Source organism: Tasmannia lanceolata, unplaced genomic scaffold (assembly GCF_043159265.1).
Source record: "Tasmannia lanceolata isolate RefF3 unplaced genomic scaffold, GAP_Taslan_0.1 ptg000012l, whole genome shotgun sequence".
NCBI classification, from domain to species: domain Eukaryota; kingdom Viridiplantae; phylum Streptophyta; class Magnoliopsida; order Canellales; family Winteraceae; genus Tasmannia; species Tasmannia lanceolata.
In genome coordinates this window covers 54,468,225-54,484,193 of record NW_027518689.1, presented here as the reverse complement: position 1 = coordinate 54,484,193, position 15,969 = coordinate 54,468,225, and the positions used below count along the sequence as shown (strand labels likewise).

General features: G+C 41.5%; 1 protein-coding gene across 3 annotated transcripts in view; it reads right to left on the bottom strand.

Annotated features, from left to right (window-relative positions):
- Positions 1-15,367, bottom strand: part of LOC143888461 (zinc finger CCCH domain-containing protein 31-like) — a 36,056-nt gene extending 20,689 nt beyond the window's left edge. The window contains exons 1-3 of one of the 3 annotated variants that reach the window (XM_077392912.1): positions 15,015-15,367; positions 7,352-7,507; positions 6,976-7,253 (exon numbers count right to left, since the gene is read on the bottom strand). In XM_077392912.1, the coding sequence (XP_077249027.1) occupies positions 6,976-7,129 (154 nt within the window). In that variant the 5' untranslated portion in view covers positions 7,130-7,253; positions 7,352-7,507; positions 15,015-15,367. The remainder of the gene's footprint in view (positions 1-6,975; positions 7,254-7,351; positions 7,508-15,014) is intronic. The other 2 variants (XM_077392913.1, XM_077392911.1) reach the window with 2 other exon arrangements.
- Between the last annotated feature and the right edge of the window lie 602 nt (positions 15,368-15,969).

Below are 15,969 nucleotides of genomic sequence, written 5' to 3'. Positions count from 1 at the left end.
CCCTCCTAATGCATCGCCTCCTTGTCTAAGTACCTCTACCGCTTGTTTCTCTGATTGGAATGTAAATAGAACTTTTGTTGAACTGATTACATGAGGTTTTGGGAGCTGAGGGAGATTCCAAGCTCTTCTAGCCCAATACCATAGCTTCACAAGGTGCCATGAATTATCCTTCATGATCCCCACCAGACAGTGTAGTCGATACGCTCTTCGACCTCTGTTCCGATAATAGTGATTTCCGTTTAGTTCCTTTCACATGTACTTTTTGAGTTATTTTCATCCCTCCTAGATTCTCGATTAGTCTCTGGTCCTCCAATTTCTTCTCTATTCTGTTGGCATTTTCTACATTTATTTCGTCTGCCAAAATTATGGTATCCGCAAGCTATGCATTTCCAATCCACAGCTTAGGGATAGAACTGCAGTCCAGAGACTCTTCCAAGAATTCTTTTGTTATGTGGTTGTGGACTCCAATGAGGTTCCTGCCTGAAATTCTCTTGATTTCCCGATCCGTAATCAAGGCCTCTCCCAGGGTATTTTTTGTACTGGGGTTGTCAACTCCATTGAGGTTCCTGCCTGAAATTTTCTTCATTTCCCAATCCGTAATCATACCCTCGGAAACTTCTTGGCAAGGACCTAGGAGAATTACTTAAACTTTTGCAGTTACCAAGAAGGATTAGGCTTTTTCTACAGCAATCGCGATGGATTTCCCGCAATTGGAGGGCTTCGAGTACAGAGTAACCCGCTCCAAGGATATCTAGATAGGCATCTTTTAAGCTTCCTCTCTCCTCAACTTCTTCTCTATTTCTTCATCTTCTTGTCTCCTAGCCTTATTTCTTTCCCTTGTCACGGCTTTCTTTTCTTCTCCTTGTGCATGTTGTTGTCCATTATCGCAAGAGCCCCCGGAGTCCTACCTTCACTCGGTCTCTTTCCCCTTTTTAATTCTCCCATCCTTTCCTTCTTGTTTCTACCCCTTCTTCGCCGATTGCACAGTCCTTAGGACTGTCTTATATTTATGTAGGGGTTGTTTACATCGAACAGTCCCACTCACTTTTTTTATTCACTTCTTGTTGGTCTACTCCTCGCTGATTTTCCCCTTCACTGTGGGAACCCTTTCTTCCATTATCGCAACAGCCCTCGGAACCCTACCTTCACTTCATCTCTTTTCCCTTTTCTATTTTCCCATTCTTTCCTTCTTATTTCTACCCCTTCGCCGATTGCACAGTCCTTAAGTGTCTGACATTTTAGAAGGGGTTGTTTACATCGAACAGTCCCCTCCGCTTTTTTTTATTCGCTTCTTGTTGGTCTACACCTCGCTGATTTTCCCCTTCATCATGGGAATCCTTTCTTTGCCTTGCCAGTCTTGCTATTCCTTTTTTGTGACCAAGGTTTTAAATCTCGGTTTCGGTTTCGGTTTCGGTCATCAGCGAAACTGAAACGTTTCGGTTTCGGTACAAAATTTCGGACGAAATCTTGTAAAAATTTCACCACCGAAATTTCGGAAATTTCCGAACCGTTTCACTGAAATTTCTGAAATTTCTGAAATTTTACCGAAACGAAACGTTTCAGCCAAAATTTAAAACCATGTTTGTGACCTCGCTCTTCGGGGGGGTCCACGCAATATTTTTTTTTTTGAATGGTCTAATTCCCATCATATCATCCCTAGGCCTCAACTGATTGGTCTGATTGCGGTTATTTTGGGCAAATCGAACTTTACGGCTTCTCCACTACCGTATTGGCATCCAACGCTAGAGATCCGAGGGCGATGCACGTACTTTATCGGGTGAGATCTTACCTCTACTATTTTAGCCATTATTAGACCGGATTTTTTCATAACACCCTTGGCCAGGCACCCGTACTCTTAGCTTTATCCCTGAGACTTTTCCTTATATTGATGGTTGTTAGTGTGCCCTCGAGCTTTCATTTTCTCCACTTTCTTACTGTAATCAGACAGACGTATACTGGTTGCTTCCAATATCTTTTGGCGTGAATTATTATTGCAAAGCATGCCTGTGCTTATTTACGTTTGTTGAAGAATTTTCTTAAAGGTTAACTCAAAAGTGAACACCCAAATTTGATTTGATTAACCTTTCGAACACTCAAATCTGAATTTGGGAAACAGTTCATGCTACTTTAAATTGGAGGATAATACATTAAGCTCCTAGGGTTCTCCATAATTACCCGCGAACCACCGGGTTTGCACCAAATTGCTATCAGAGCTTGCGTTTTTTTTTTTTTAATGGCAAACGAATTTTATTGAAAGAGAAACAGAGACCGAGGGGGTCCCTGACATTACAACGCAAAGCAAAGACAAGAAAACATCAGCTAGAATATAACAAGCAACTAACAAGGGAGGGATGAAATGAGCTCTCGACTCTTTCAAAACCCCTTCTCTAGCTAACCTATCTGCCTCACCATTTGTTGATCGTCTTATAAGAAAAAACGATATGGATGCCCCACCTATTCTATCGTGGATTTCATCAAATATGGATGCAAACCTCCAAGGTACCCCTTTTGAACCTCTTAAACATCTAATGACATTGAGAGAATCTCCTTCCAATGCCACTTTATCAAGGTCCACATTTCTCAGAAGCTTCATTCCATGGTACACAGCTCAGCTCTCACTTCTACCACATTTGCATCTGCCACCCCGATGGGTCCCCTAAATGCCCAAATCAACACCGCCACACCCCCTCCTCCCTTCATTTCTCTAAAGGCCTCCAATACCGGAGGGCTCTGGATTCCCTAAACTTGAGCCATCAAAATTCACTTTTAGTACCCCTTGGGAGGGAGGCGACCATGCTTGTACTACTTTGGTACCGATGCTGACTCCTTCACATATTACTCTCCACGCGTGCCATAAATCATAAGCTGACATAAATCTAAACTCTGGCAGAGATTTCACCCATGAGATAGTTAAGGGAATCACTTTATTGAAGATGAAATGAGCTCCCTTGGAAAATCCCTTGAAAATCATAGCATTTCTTTCTTTCCAAAGCACCCACATCGTAGCTAAGAAAGAGAGTCGCCACAGTGTTTTCCCTTTTCCTTTCCATGGAGCCAACACCCAACTCTCCAAGGCATCCAGAATGTTAGCTAGAAATACCCATGAGATGCCAAATCTACTTAATAGTTTACCCTATACTTCCCTAGCCATTTTGCAATGAATAAGAAGATGATCCGTTGTTTCACCTGCCTCGATACGTATGACGCAATGATCGATAATCAAGATGTTCCTGTCTCTGAGGAAATCAATGGTTTGGATCCTTTCAAGCAAGGCAGTCCATCCGAATAAGCAGACCCTTGGTGGAGCTTTAATGTCCCACACTTTGGCCACTTTGGAGGAGATGGGGCAAAGTAGAAGATGATGATAGAATGATTTAACTGAGAAGTCCCCACCAGCAACAATCTTCCCACCAATTCCATTTCCCTGTCAAGGAAATTTCTGTGAAAAGGCGGAGACCACACAACCCCATTTTCTATACGAGAGAAGCACTCTTTTACCATAACGTCCTTAGCCAAAGTTATAGCAAGCAACTGTGGAAAGGCTTCCTTCAGAGGAGTGTCAAAGCACCACTTATCCCACCAAAATCTAACTTTATCCCCTGCATACACTCTGAATCACACGCCTTCCATGGACTTCACCTTAAGGCACATCACATCCCTCCATAGCGTCCTACCTGGCTTCCTGAACTTATCCTCTGTCTCCTAATGACCCTGGCAAGAACCGTATTCCGTTTCAATCACTTTCGCCCATAGCTGAGAGCCCTCTTCCTCGAATCGCCATAGCCAGTTTCCTAGAAGTGCTTGATTGGTCTTATTTTGCTCTTCTGATACCCAATCCGCCAGCTTTGAGGGGTTTGCAGACATCCACCCAGCTGAAAAAGGGGAATACCTTTCTCATCATTAGCTCCTTCCCAAAGGAATCGTCTCTGAATCTTCTCTATCCTTTGGATGATACTCATAAGGCATTTGAAAACTGATAATTGGTAGATAGGGATGTTAGCCAGAACAGCCTTTATCAGAGTAAGCCTCCCCCCTTTTGCGACCAAATTCCTTTTCCAAATCTCAAGTCTCCTCTCCAGTCTCTCTATGATAGGTTCCCAAGTTTTCTTTTTTGGTTTGCCAATTCCAAGAGGTAACCCAAATAGAAGGAAGGCAAAGAGCCTATCGAACATCCCATCACCCCTGCCAATTCTCTTACTCTTTCTAGTTGAAGATTAATGCCAAACACCCGTGATTTGTGAAAATTGGTTCTTTGACCCGTGATCATATCATAGCATCTAATTATAGCTTTTAGATTCACCACTTTAAGGAGATCTGGCGAACTGAATAAGAGCATGTCATCTGCAAATTGGAGATAGGAAACCTCGAGTTGTCTTTCACTCAGCTCAAAACCCTGTATCAGACCTTCTTTTCCTTTGTCTATCAATCTGCTTAGTGTTTCTGCAACCAAAATGAATAGGAATGGAGAGAGAGGATCTCCTTTTCTCAACCCCCTGGAGGACTTAAAGAATCCTTTAGGAGAACCATTTATTAATATTGAGAACCAAGCCGAGGATATATGCAAATCCTTATTCGTGACCTCCACTTGTAACCGAACCCCATTCGCCTCGTCAATAATCCAGGCAGCCCCATTCCACCCTATCGTACGCTTTCTCCATGTCTAACTTATAAACAATCCCTTCATTTCCCATTTTTGAGTGGTAATCAATTGTGTCATTTGCTATAAGAGAACAGTCCACAATCTGCCTCTTATGGATAAAGGCACACTGACTAGGAGAGATGATATTCAGGAGTACTTCCCTTATTCTCTCTCTTAAGACCTTAGCTAACACCTTATATAAACCTCCCACAAGGTTAATTGGTCTGCAGTCCTGCCCCTTTAACTTTTGGCACTAAAGCAATGAATGTAGCACCTGTCCCCTGTTCTAGCTCCATTCCTTGATGGAAATCCTGGAAAAACTTCCTGATATCTTCTTTCACATATCCCCAGCATTCCTGGAAAAAAAACTTTACGGAAACCACCTGGGCATGGGGCCTTATCTCTGCCCAGCACAAAGACCCATCTTTCAACTTCCTCCTCAATGGATGGCCTTTCTAGAGAGATGCAATCCTCTTCAGAAAGACTTCCGAAGGATACTCAGTCAGGAATCAACCAGTCATTCCTTTTATGAAGAGTACAGTCCTTGAAGAAGTCAATGACTTCTTTTATGATTCTCTCCTTGCTTTCCACTATTTCCCCATCGATCTGCAAGGCTTCGATTCGGTTGCCTCTTCTAACATTCGTCATCGCATGGAAATATGCAGTTTTTTGTCCCCCTCTTTCAACCATTTAACTCTGGAATTCTGTCTCCATGATATCTCCTCCTGAAGCACAAACCGATCATGCTCTTCCTTCAGTTTACCAACTTCCTCTAGCTCTTCTGAGATAGCTTCACTGACTTCTCCTTTTCCCGTATTTCTTTAATTCGTGCTAACAACTATTCTTTTCTGGAAGCCGCTTCATTTTCCCCTTCCAACTTCCACTTTCTTAATTTATTTTTGACATACCGGAACTTGCTACCAATGATCATATCCGATGTACCAGCTGTCGTATGCTCTCCCCATCACGCCCCCAGTTTTTCGTCCATCTTTGGATACCCCAACCAGGCTAGGTTGAACCAGGTTGAATCTGAATGGAATAGGGCCCCACGACTCCATTCTAGGATCCAAAAGGATAGGGCAATGATCAGAGACAGAATGAGCTAGGGCCATTTGACACACTTCCGGAAAACCCTCCAACCATCTAGGACAAAATAAGAATATATCGAGTCTACTTATACTTTCATTCCTAGCCCATGTGAATTGAGCCCCCATTAGAGGGATGTCTATGAGTTCCTTAGCGGCAATGAAGTCTCCAAAAGCTTCCATATTTTGACTATAATGGTTACAGCCCACCTTTTCTTCCACAAGTCTGATCTCATTAAAGTCCCCTCGATGCACCATGGAAAAGATCATCCGTCACTGACGTTCTCCAATTCCGCCAAAAATAAACTTCTTTACTCCCTTAATACTGGTCCATAGACTCCGGTGAAAGTCCATTGAGAGTTGTTATACAGTTTCTTTACTGCTATAGATAGGAAAAAAGATCCACACCAAGAATCAACAAGCTCCCATTTAGACACATCCCAAACTACCAGAATTCCTCCTGAAGCCCCAATCGAATCCAAAGAGACAAAGTCCCAATTACTTCGCATACCCAGACCCTTCACCACTGCCCTATTAGACGATGGCCATTTAATTTCTTGAATACACAGAATATCTTGGACATATTTTTGAACCGCCTCCTTTACTTGGACAAACTTATTTAGGGAGCCCAACCCATTCCACAAAAGGATCTTCATCAATATCATTTTATACATTCCGCCTTCCCCTTAGGACTACTCCTTCTACTCCTGTCCCTCTGCTTACCACCCGGACAAACCTGAGCAGCCCCCTCGTAATTAATATCAGATTTTAACCTCGCCAGTTCCCTCATCATTTTCCTTGAGAACTCCATCATATTGGCATCCGCTTAAAGTCTTAGTTTCATCTCCCTTTCCTCATCTTCACCGAATCGCTTCCTCAGCCTTGCCGTTAATCTGGAATAAGACAGCACCAAAACCATACAAGTTTCCATATCATGGCTAACAAAAGAATTTATCATATCACTTTCCTGGCTCTGCCAATCAATTGGAGCCGCCTCATCTATCTCTCTGATAGATAACATCAATCTTCCCTCCACTTCACCTTCTTCCCCAAGACTTAACAAACTCAATGCTTCATGTCTTTCAAAAGCTCATCATTAAGAGGATCACTGAGACTAATAGATGGGTGGGTCTGGGAATACAGTTAGATGGGGACTAGCAGTGACCAGTGGATCTTGCCCCGACTCCTGCAAAGCATCAAAAAGTGGCAACATATATAGCATAGAACCAAGAGAATTATTAGACATGGTACCTTGGATAGCCTTGACCACATGATCAGCGAGGAGCGCCTTTCCTATCGAAGGTAACATATTCGCTTGAGGATCCGCGAAGTTGAACATCTCCCCCCAATTTATGCTCGGTTGAAGATTCATCCTTCTAATTGAGCAATCTCCTTCTATGATCATCTCCACTTCAGTATTCCTTTGGTCTTGGGCTGATAACTCCTTCACCACCGTAAGTTCCTCTTCATCGAAACTCAAAGTAGTGGCAAGCGAGAAAATCGAATCCTTCCTGCGCCGATGATCTGTACTGAAAAGGGATATGAGGGAAGATCAGAGCTTAGGGAGCCAAAGATAACTGATAACCGAACTCTCTTTTCCAAATTTCACGCCAGAAAAATAATCAACCTTCAATTTTTTTTCATGCAATACATGGCAGATTTCTGCTACATGTGTTCACTGGTTTGAATTCTCCATATAGAAATCGAAAACTTTAAAGGGATCTGCTGTTCCAACCTCCGTATGTGAGTTGAGATAGCACCGAGGAGCACAATGTAAGGTGACCTGCAGGTTCAAAACAGTAAGAGCAATGGGTTGAAACCTGTGCAAAACAGTGAGGAATTTCACGAAGGTTTGACTTTCCAGTTGGGTTTTTTTTTTTTTTACTTCCCAGTTGGGATTTATCCCAAAAAATTCAAAGAAGCATGCTGATGTTCATCAAATCAGAAGTAGAACAATGGAATCTCAAGTCAAATGACTGATTTTCAGATAAGTTGAGGAATTTACAGATCCACGTAATGATTCACATGCAGACTCGGATCCAGCAACCTGCAAGCCTGATGATTCAAAAAAGACCGAGTTTTCCTTTTGCTTAGTGATATTGAATCCAAACTAAGTTCTTCTTTGCTAGTCCTCAAGTCTGATAGTCGGTTTAATGGAGGCTGTAATGAAGCCTAAGAGATTAGTTCCAGACCAACAAAGTAATTTTGGTAGCAGCTTGTCATCATTACATTTCTTCAGGCATTTACAAACGACCAAATCTGCTTCAGTTCTTAATTCATGTTCATCAAACTCCAGCTCCAATGAGAAATAACCAATTCACATGAAACTCAAGACCAGTCTAGCAAAAACAATAGGTTTCCCAGATTTTTTCTAATATTTGAACTTCGAACTTGCATTCATTTGTGATGCTACAGACCAGACTGGTTTCAGATCAGAATGGCAACTGATCTGTTGATTTTATGTCCATCCATAAAATTGGATGCGAAGAGCTCCAGATTTGTAACTTAGTCCAATGGAAACAGCCACGAAATGGATTTCAGTGCTCAACTTTGTATTTCTTGTTAGGTCTGGGATTGGATAGGTATAATTCAGTTCAGTAGCTTTAACAACCAGTGGAAATAACTCAGAACAGGGATAAAGGGCTACAATTCCCGTAGGTTCCTGAGCTTGATGAGACATATTGAGATCTTTAGATTGATGTTAAATTTTAATACATGTCCTTAGAACTTGGCCACATATCAGAGGTGAATTGAGGAGAGCAGGCTCTACATACAGGGGTCAAAATTCTCAAAGAATTTCGTCACAAAACTTCATGAGATCCCTATCATTCCAGCAACTTTGCAACAATGACAAGCTACAGATCGGAACTGTGTGATGCTACTCTTGATGGTTTCTAGATAATCCTTCTACAAATTTGAGACAGTGGTGTAGGATTTGAAAGGCACTTACAACAGAAAGTATTTCATGAGGAGATCATATTGAATTCTTCATGGAATCGAAATATTGCAGCAGAAATGCACAGTTTCATAACAGACTTGATGCTACTTAAAGATTCTTGATGTTCACCAAATTACACCTAAATCTCGATCTGATCATGTTCTTTTGGTTCCAAGAAGTGCATGAATTGAGAAATCCTTGCTTCCCAGGCTCTGATATCATTTGATGCAGCGGAAATTTCATTGGATTATGGCAGCAATAATGGATCTATTGCTTCTTGATCCTTGTAGCTTCTTTGGATTTTCTTCAAGCAAAATGCTGGAATATTGCAAGAGATACAAGATCTTCAAAACCTTGCAAATCACAAGGAAAGTAGATGAGAAGTAGAGGAGAAAGGATCAATTCGACAATTCCAGGCCTACAACTCCTTAGTCTCCAAGAAGAAACATGAGGAATTCTAGTAGAAATTCCAATCCGAGATGAAATTTTACCACCAAAACCCCAATTTTCAGATCAAGATCTGAGATTTCATTTCAGATTCAAACCAAGCTGATTACAAATGGGGTAAAACCCTTTTATAGACCTCTTATATGAAAAATTACCTAGCCACCCCTAAGTGGAGCAAAATGACAAAAAAGTACATCAATAGCTTCAAAATACCCAAACTAGCCTACACATAGAAAAGTAGCACTAATGAAAAAATATATATATATATCTTAGGGAGCTATGTGTGGGCCAATGTCTATCCAAGGGGTGCTAGTGCATCAACAATCTTTCAAGTATCAAGGTTGTTGAAGAGCAATGTATATATTGAAGATGAGAAATTTTCACCCCGGATTAACCCACAATAAATCCTTCAATCAGCCCTCTAGATCTGGCTTTATCCATCATTCTGTTGAAAGCATCCGCCAAGATAATAAACAGAAAAGAAGACAATGCATTTCCCTGATGTAAAACTTTGGTCGTCATGGAAAAAAGCTCCAGGCAATCCATTAACCAGAATCGGATACCACGTCAATGACAAAACTCGATATCGAGGTCTCCACTTAATTTCAAATCTCATTCACTCCAAAAGGTATATAAGGCAGCTCCGCTCCACTCTATCATAAGCTTTTTCCATATCAATTTTGCAGAGGACATCATGCTTATCATTTTGGTGATAGAATTCAATAGACTTGTTACCAAGAACTCCATCAGGAATTTGTTGGCCCTGAATGAAGCAGTCTAAGCTTTGAATATAATACCTCCAAGCACCCGGCGAAGCCTATAAGCCAGCACTTTGGCCAAAATCTTATAGACGCTTCCCACTAGACTCATAGGACAAAAGTCAATCTCAGACTTTTCGCTCTATCTTTTGTAGGAATAAGAAAGATGAAGGCGGCTCTCATGCCTCTACACAAGTTACAACCTGCATGAAATTTAACAAACAAGTCCAAGATATCCCCTTTGATCCAATTCCAATGTTCCTGTAAGAAGGCCATACAGAAGCCGTCAATCCCAATGGCTTTATCTCTTTATCTCTATTCATAGAAATGAAGGCTATTTTAACTTCTTCCTCTGAGAAAGATCTTTCAAGCCCCTCCCTAGAATCCTTATCCAGATGCTCAAACAAAATATCATTAGACTTAGGAAGGATCCACTTCTCGGAGGTGTACAACTTTTCAAAGAAAAAACCTATTTCCAAGGAAATAGTAGACTAATACGTGACCCGGACCCTATCAATGACAAGGGAATGAATTTTGTTTCCTCTTTTCCTGGCACTAGCTATATTACGGAGATAAGTCCTTTTCTCTCCCTCTATCAACCACTATGATCTGGATCTCTAATTCCATTTCAAATCATCTTGAATAATAATCAAATTATAATCTTCCTAAAGTTGGATCCTTTTCGGGGTCTCTTTAGTACTTAGTTGTCTTTCCTCATTCCACTTCTCCCATCACTTCCCTACCCCAAACTTCGAATTTAGCTTTAACAATCGAAGCTTAAAACTCAGTCTCCCATCAGTCATCCCAATCCTCCCAGCTTCTACCCACCAATCTCTTGACCCGTCTTTCAAAGAGAGGTCCTCCAACCAGGCTAGCTCAAAACGGAAAGGGGAAGGGCCTCCAACCAGGCTAGCTCAAAACGGAAGGGGAAGGGACCCCACGAGCCCAGCCTATGATCGAGAAGGGGTCAATGAGTGTGATAATCCGAGCCTGGTTTGGGAAGAGAAATATGAACAACATCCGCAAAAGTGGTACTCTGCTGAGAACAGACAAGAAATTGATCAAACCTACGTTTACTTTGCTTCCTAACCAAAGTAAACCATACGCTGATTAACGGAAAGTGAATAGGAAAAAAGGAAATGCTAACATACAAGGGAAATTCTAGTGCTCCCAGGTCTTTCCCCCAAAAAGCAAGTGACATTGAAGTACCTAAGCCCCACCCCCAATGCACCACACAATCGACCATCTATCCCAAATCAAGTTGAGTTAAACTCTCAAAGAATCACCCCCCCCCCCCCCCCCCCCCGCCCCGCCCCACGCCCAAAATGCACAGCGGAATCGGCATGGAGTTGGGTTCATCCCACAAAGAATTATGGAGGGATCAGATGGTACGCCCATACACAACATAGAAGGCCCATTGTGAGATATCCTTGATCCTTCTCAATCTCAAAAGCACAGTGTAAGAATCGATGGTTTCTTCCTCTAATGCTAGTTGTCACACATCCCCAGCTACCAAGATAACTCCCACCACTCCAACTTAGTCGAGAGACTAAAAGAAGCTATGGGAATACCCAAGACACCTAAGATCTGACATGGAAATCCCATCATCCCACAGAGAATCCTAGAGGGATCCAATGGTAGGCCAATACACAGAAGAGAAGGCCCAGTGTGAGTTATCCTAGATCCCTCTCAATCTTACAGGAACCCACAGAGAATCCCAGAGGGATCCAGTGGTAGGCCAATACACAGCAGAGAAGGCCCAGTGTGAGTTATCCTCAATCCTTCTCAATCTTACAGGAACAGTGTAAGAAACAATGGATGCTTCCTCTAAGGCTAGCCTCAATCCTTCTCAATTTACAGGAAAAGTGTAAGAAACAATGGATGCTTCCTCTAAGGCTAGCTTTGCCCCATCCTAGACAACAAGGATACTTCCCGGCTAGACAACAAGGATACTTCCCGGCACTCCAACCAAGTCAAGAGACAAAACGCAGAAGTTAGGGGAACACCCACAACAACTAAGATCCGACATTGAAATCCCTTCAATTTTCATCTCCTACAAGGAGAAAATGGCGGGTTTATTTTTCAGTAAGACATCTTTCAGATGGGAATTTTTAGTTAGAAAGCTGAATCCACAAATATTACAAACAAGAATTCATACAGAGCTAGAAAAAGGACACCCCCCTAACACACACCCACGAGCCCGCCAGCACGGACGAACACACGCACGCACACACTGCAATTGTAGCTTCTAGGCCTTCCCACCAATACCTTACTCTTAGTAGATTGATGTAGGAGCATCCCCTTAGCAATGTCTACATCAACCTAGAAGCTCTTTAGTGTAGCATTTTTTTTTTGTTTCATTAGATTTAGCCCTTGTGATAGTTTAGTCATTTTATGATTGTTGCATGCCCTTAAGTGTCATATTCATTAGTAAAGGTAGTCAGGTCATTTCACTCGTAATGGATGCCTATAAAAAGCCCTTCCCTATCTATTATGTAGCTAGCTTTGAATTTGATTTTGAAATTGAAAGGTATATCTTAGGTCTAGCAAGGTATTTTGGAGGGAAATTTTCTCTTGCAAGGAGAAGCTTCTTGCTGAGGTTTTCTTGGACTTAAGGGCCCATTTAGATACCTAATTTTTTGTATTTGTATTTGGATTTGAGTTCTGGATACAAAATAAATCGATCATCCTCGTGCTGCTGTTGTACGAGAGAGAGAGAGAGAGAGAGACGCACTTGCTAACGGAGGGGAGGGGTCAAGGAGCAAAAAGAGTGAAGAAAATTGTCTCATATATGGATTTCCAAATACTGTTCTGCACAACATATTTGAAAATCAGATTTTATTTTATTTTTCACTGTTGTAGCTGATTTGGAAATCTACTCGGGGCCAAAGACAGGTTGACCCCCTCTCTCCTTTCCTATTCATCATAGTGGCCAAGATGCTCAGTAGATGTTGAAAACGGAGGAGAAAGTGTGGGCTTATTGAAGGATTCAATGTTGGGGAGTAGAGGGCGGAAGTATCACACCTCCAGTTTATGGATGACTCACTCATGTTTAGTGAAGCAGAACAGCAAAAGGTGCTAAATCTTAAAGCGATTGTTAAATGCTACAATGTAGTGACAGGCTAGAGGACCAATATCAGGAAGTCAAAGTTGATGGGCATTCATATAGAAGACTTGAAAAAAGGAAGACTGGCAAGTCTTCTTGGATGCACTGTTGAACCGCTACCATCCTCATACCTAGGACTACCTTTAGGAGTTGGGAGGCCTCTGAAGAAAGCCTAGGATCCAATAGTGGAAAGGGTGGAGCGAAGATTATCCACATGGAAGCGGAACATGGAAGACGAACTTAATATCTCTGAAGGCAGAATAATATTGATAAAGGTTGTTCTTGCTAATATCCCAATCTACCACATGTTTTCGTGCCCCATGGGGGTGATTAAGCGCATAGAGAAGATCCAAAGAAGTTTCCTATTTTTTATTATTGATCATTGTGCCCTGTGTTTTCTTCATGAAAATTTTCTAAAGGATTCATTAGCCGACCCCAACTAGTTTGGAATAAAGGCTTAGTTGAGTTGAGTTGAGTTGTGCCCTGTGTTTCGAAGTAGGAGAATCAGAAGACCATTTGTTTATACATTGCATGTTCGCTAGAGAAATTTAGAGCACAATTCTTGCCACAATTGACATGACATGGGTGATCCCCTACTGCCTATCCAACCACCTAAAGATGTGGTTCGCTGTACTGTGGCCCAAGAAAGGGAGAATACTATGGAGTGTTGCGATGTTAGCAACCATATAGGCAATATGGAAGGAAAGAAATGGCCAGCTATTCAAGAGTGTGTCCAAAACCCCAATAGTGGTCTACTGGAAGATTGTCTCCCTTACAGTATCATGGGTGAGATGCATCTTGTGTTTCAGCTTGTACTCGAGCTCAGAAATAAGACGATGCTGGAAATAAATATGTGCAATCAAGGAAAAGAAGGAGCAAGTCACTCCAAGCTGGATTCCTCTTGATCCAGCGTGGTTAAAGAATAACTTTGAAGGCTCTAGCTTGGGCATCCCAGTTCAGCTAGAATTGGAAGGCTCCTTAGAGATGAGGCAGGTGGAATCAGAAGGGCTTTCTCAGGCCACATTGGTTTCAAGGATTCCAAAGAGGCAGATGTAAGAGAGCTATTGCAAGCTATCAGGATTGTAGATAGGTCTAACATAGGACATCTTATGGTTGAGGGGGAGTACCTTAATGTTATCATATGGATGGACGGCACACACACACACACACCCATGGAAGTTCGCGGCATACTTTGATGAGATCCAGGATCGACTAGCAGGTGCCTTATTTAAAGTCTGGCACATAAGGAGTTCAGCCAATAGTGAGTCCGGTAGCTCAAGCCGGGTCAATAAGGCTACCTTGTAGCTATTCCACCACCTTCTCCCTTGATCGCTATCTCCGCAGTCGCTGAACTCCTTACTTTGCATCCCCGACCCCCTCGGTCGGGTTATTAATTATCTTTACTAATTAATAAAAGATCTGCCATTCAAAAAAACTATCACTTCCTACCACTTGTAGTAAAAAATTGACATTGAAGATTCTCTCAACAAAATCTTTGGGACCAAAAGGATGAGTTCGTTCAGGGTGAGATCCATGGGTTGCTATGAGGAGAATTGCAAGGAAGAATATGGAACGAATATCTAAATGACTAGTATTTCAGCATCATCTTAAGCCAAAGTCCATGACTCGTATCCAGGTAATAAGCGTTTCTTCAATTTTACTTTTGACATATGAAACAAAACACTGGCAAAAGGAAACCAAGATAGAAGAGGATTAGAGTTGCTCAAATAATCCCACATGATAATAGTTTCGATTGACTCAAAAAGTTGATAACTTGCCCGTCAATTTGGGGTCCTAGTTCTGGAGGGGAACGAAATGAGAAGATAAATGAACGCCCGGATCATAGATTGAAAAATATTACTGATAGGGAGCTACCCTCATGTTTTCTCTAAGTAAAAATTGAATAAAATCGATTCAAGTTATCTATTTTCATATGTAAAAGAAGTAACAAATTTTAGAAAGATTTCCCTTTCCAAACTTGTCCAGAAAATTCCTGCAATACAAACAGGGCCTCAGAGAATTTGAAGTGAAAGAGATTTACCAGTTGAAACATGTCGGAATCGGCAGTTGGGGCCATAGGGGCAGCCTTCAGAAGTATTAAAACGCCTGCACTCGAGATCCCCGCCTCCATTACTCTGCTGGAAGAAACCCCATTCTTGCTGCTCGGAAACCCTAGGGTTTAGCCCGAACCCGCCGTTTTCGGAACGGGACCTTTTGGGATGGGGCTCCATCGATAGATTTTTTAGAGAATCAACGTGGGCCTGAATCGGATTCTAGATTCGTAATTAGACCCTGGAGGATAATGAAATCTCGTTTCCGTTTGTGATAAAGTTCTAACGAAGGGAATAAAATTAAGATAAAGGGATAGAGACGAAGGCCTGTAGGCTAGTTTGCATTTTTTTATTTTTTATTTTTTTTCCGGAGTTAGAAGAAAGGGAAAATTATTAAAAAAAAAGCAAAGTTTTGTCCGAATAAAGAGTAGTGATTTAAAATTTATAAAAAATGTGTTGTCATGTGAGACAAGATGGCTTTTAGGACAAATATACCCCTCCTACCTCTTTTTTCTCTCCACCTTTTTGCACCTATCCCTACGCACTTATTACCTTCTCACCTACCACCTTCTTCTTCCTCAAGTCTTTTCTAACGTGGAAAACTCCATGGAAGTGTTTTGAATGTTGTCATTTACAACATTTACAACAGGGTTTCGTATTCACGAGGGTTTATTCATGATAAACTTATCGAAGCAGTGTTACAAAATGCAAAGAAAATGGATTTTGAGCTTAAAACTGAATTTTGTTGTTTTTTTCCATTTTCAAGATAAATCCATTTTCTTTACATTTTTGGATTCTAAAACATCAAAACCAAGCTTCAATTTATGGTTGCCTGCATGACACTAAGATCACAACGTATATCCCTATTATCCTTGGAATTATTACTCAATTTGAAGATAAAAATCATTGAAATTATCCCTATTCTACTGGCTTCGGTCGGAAGTC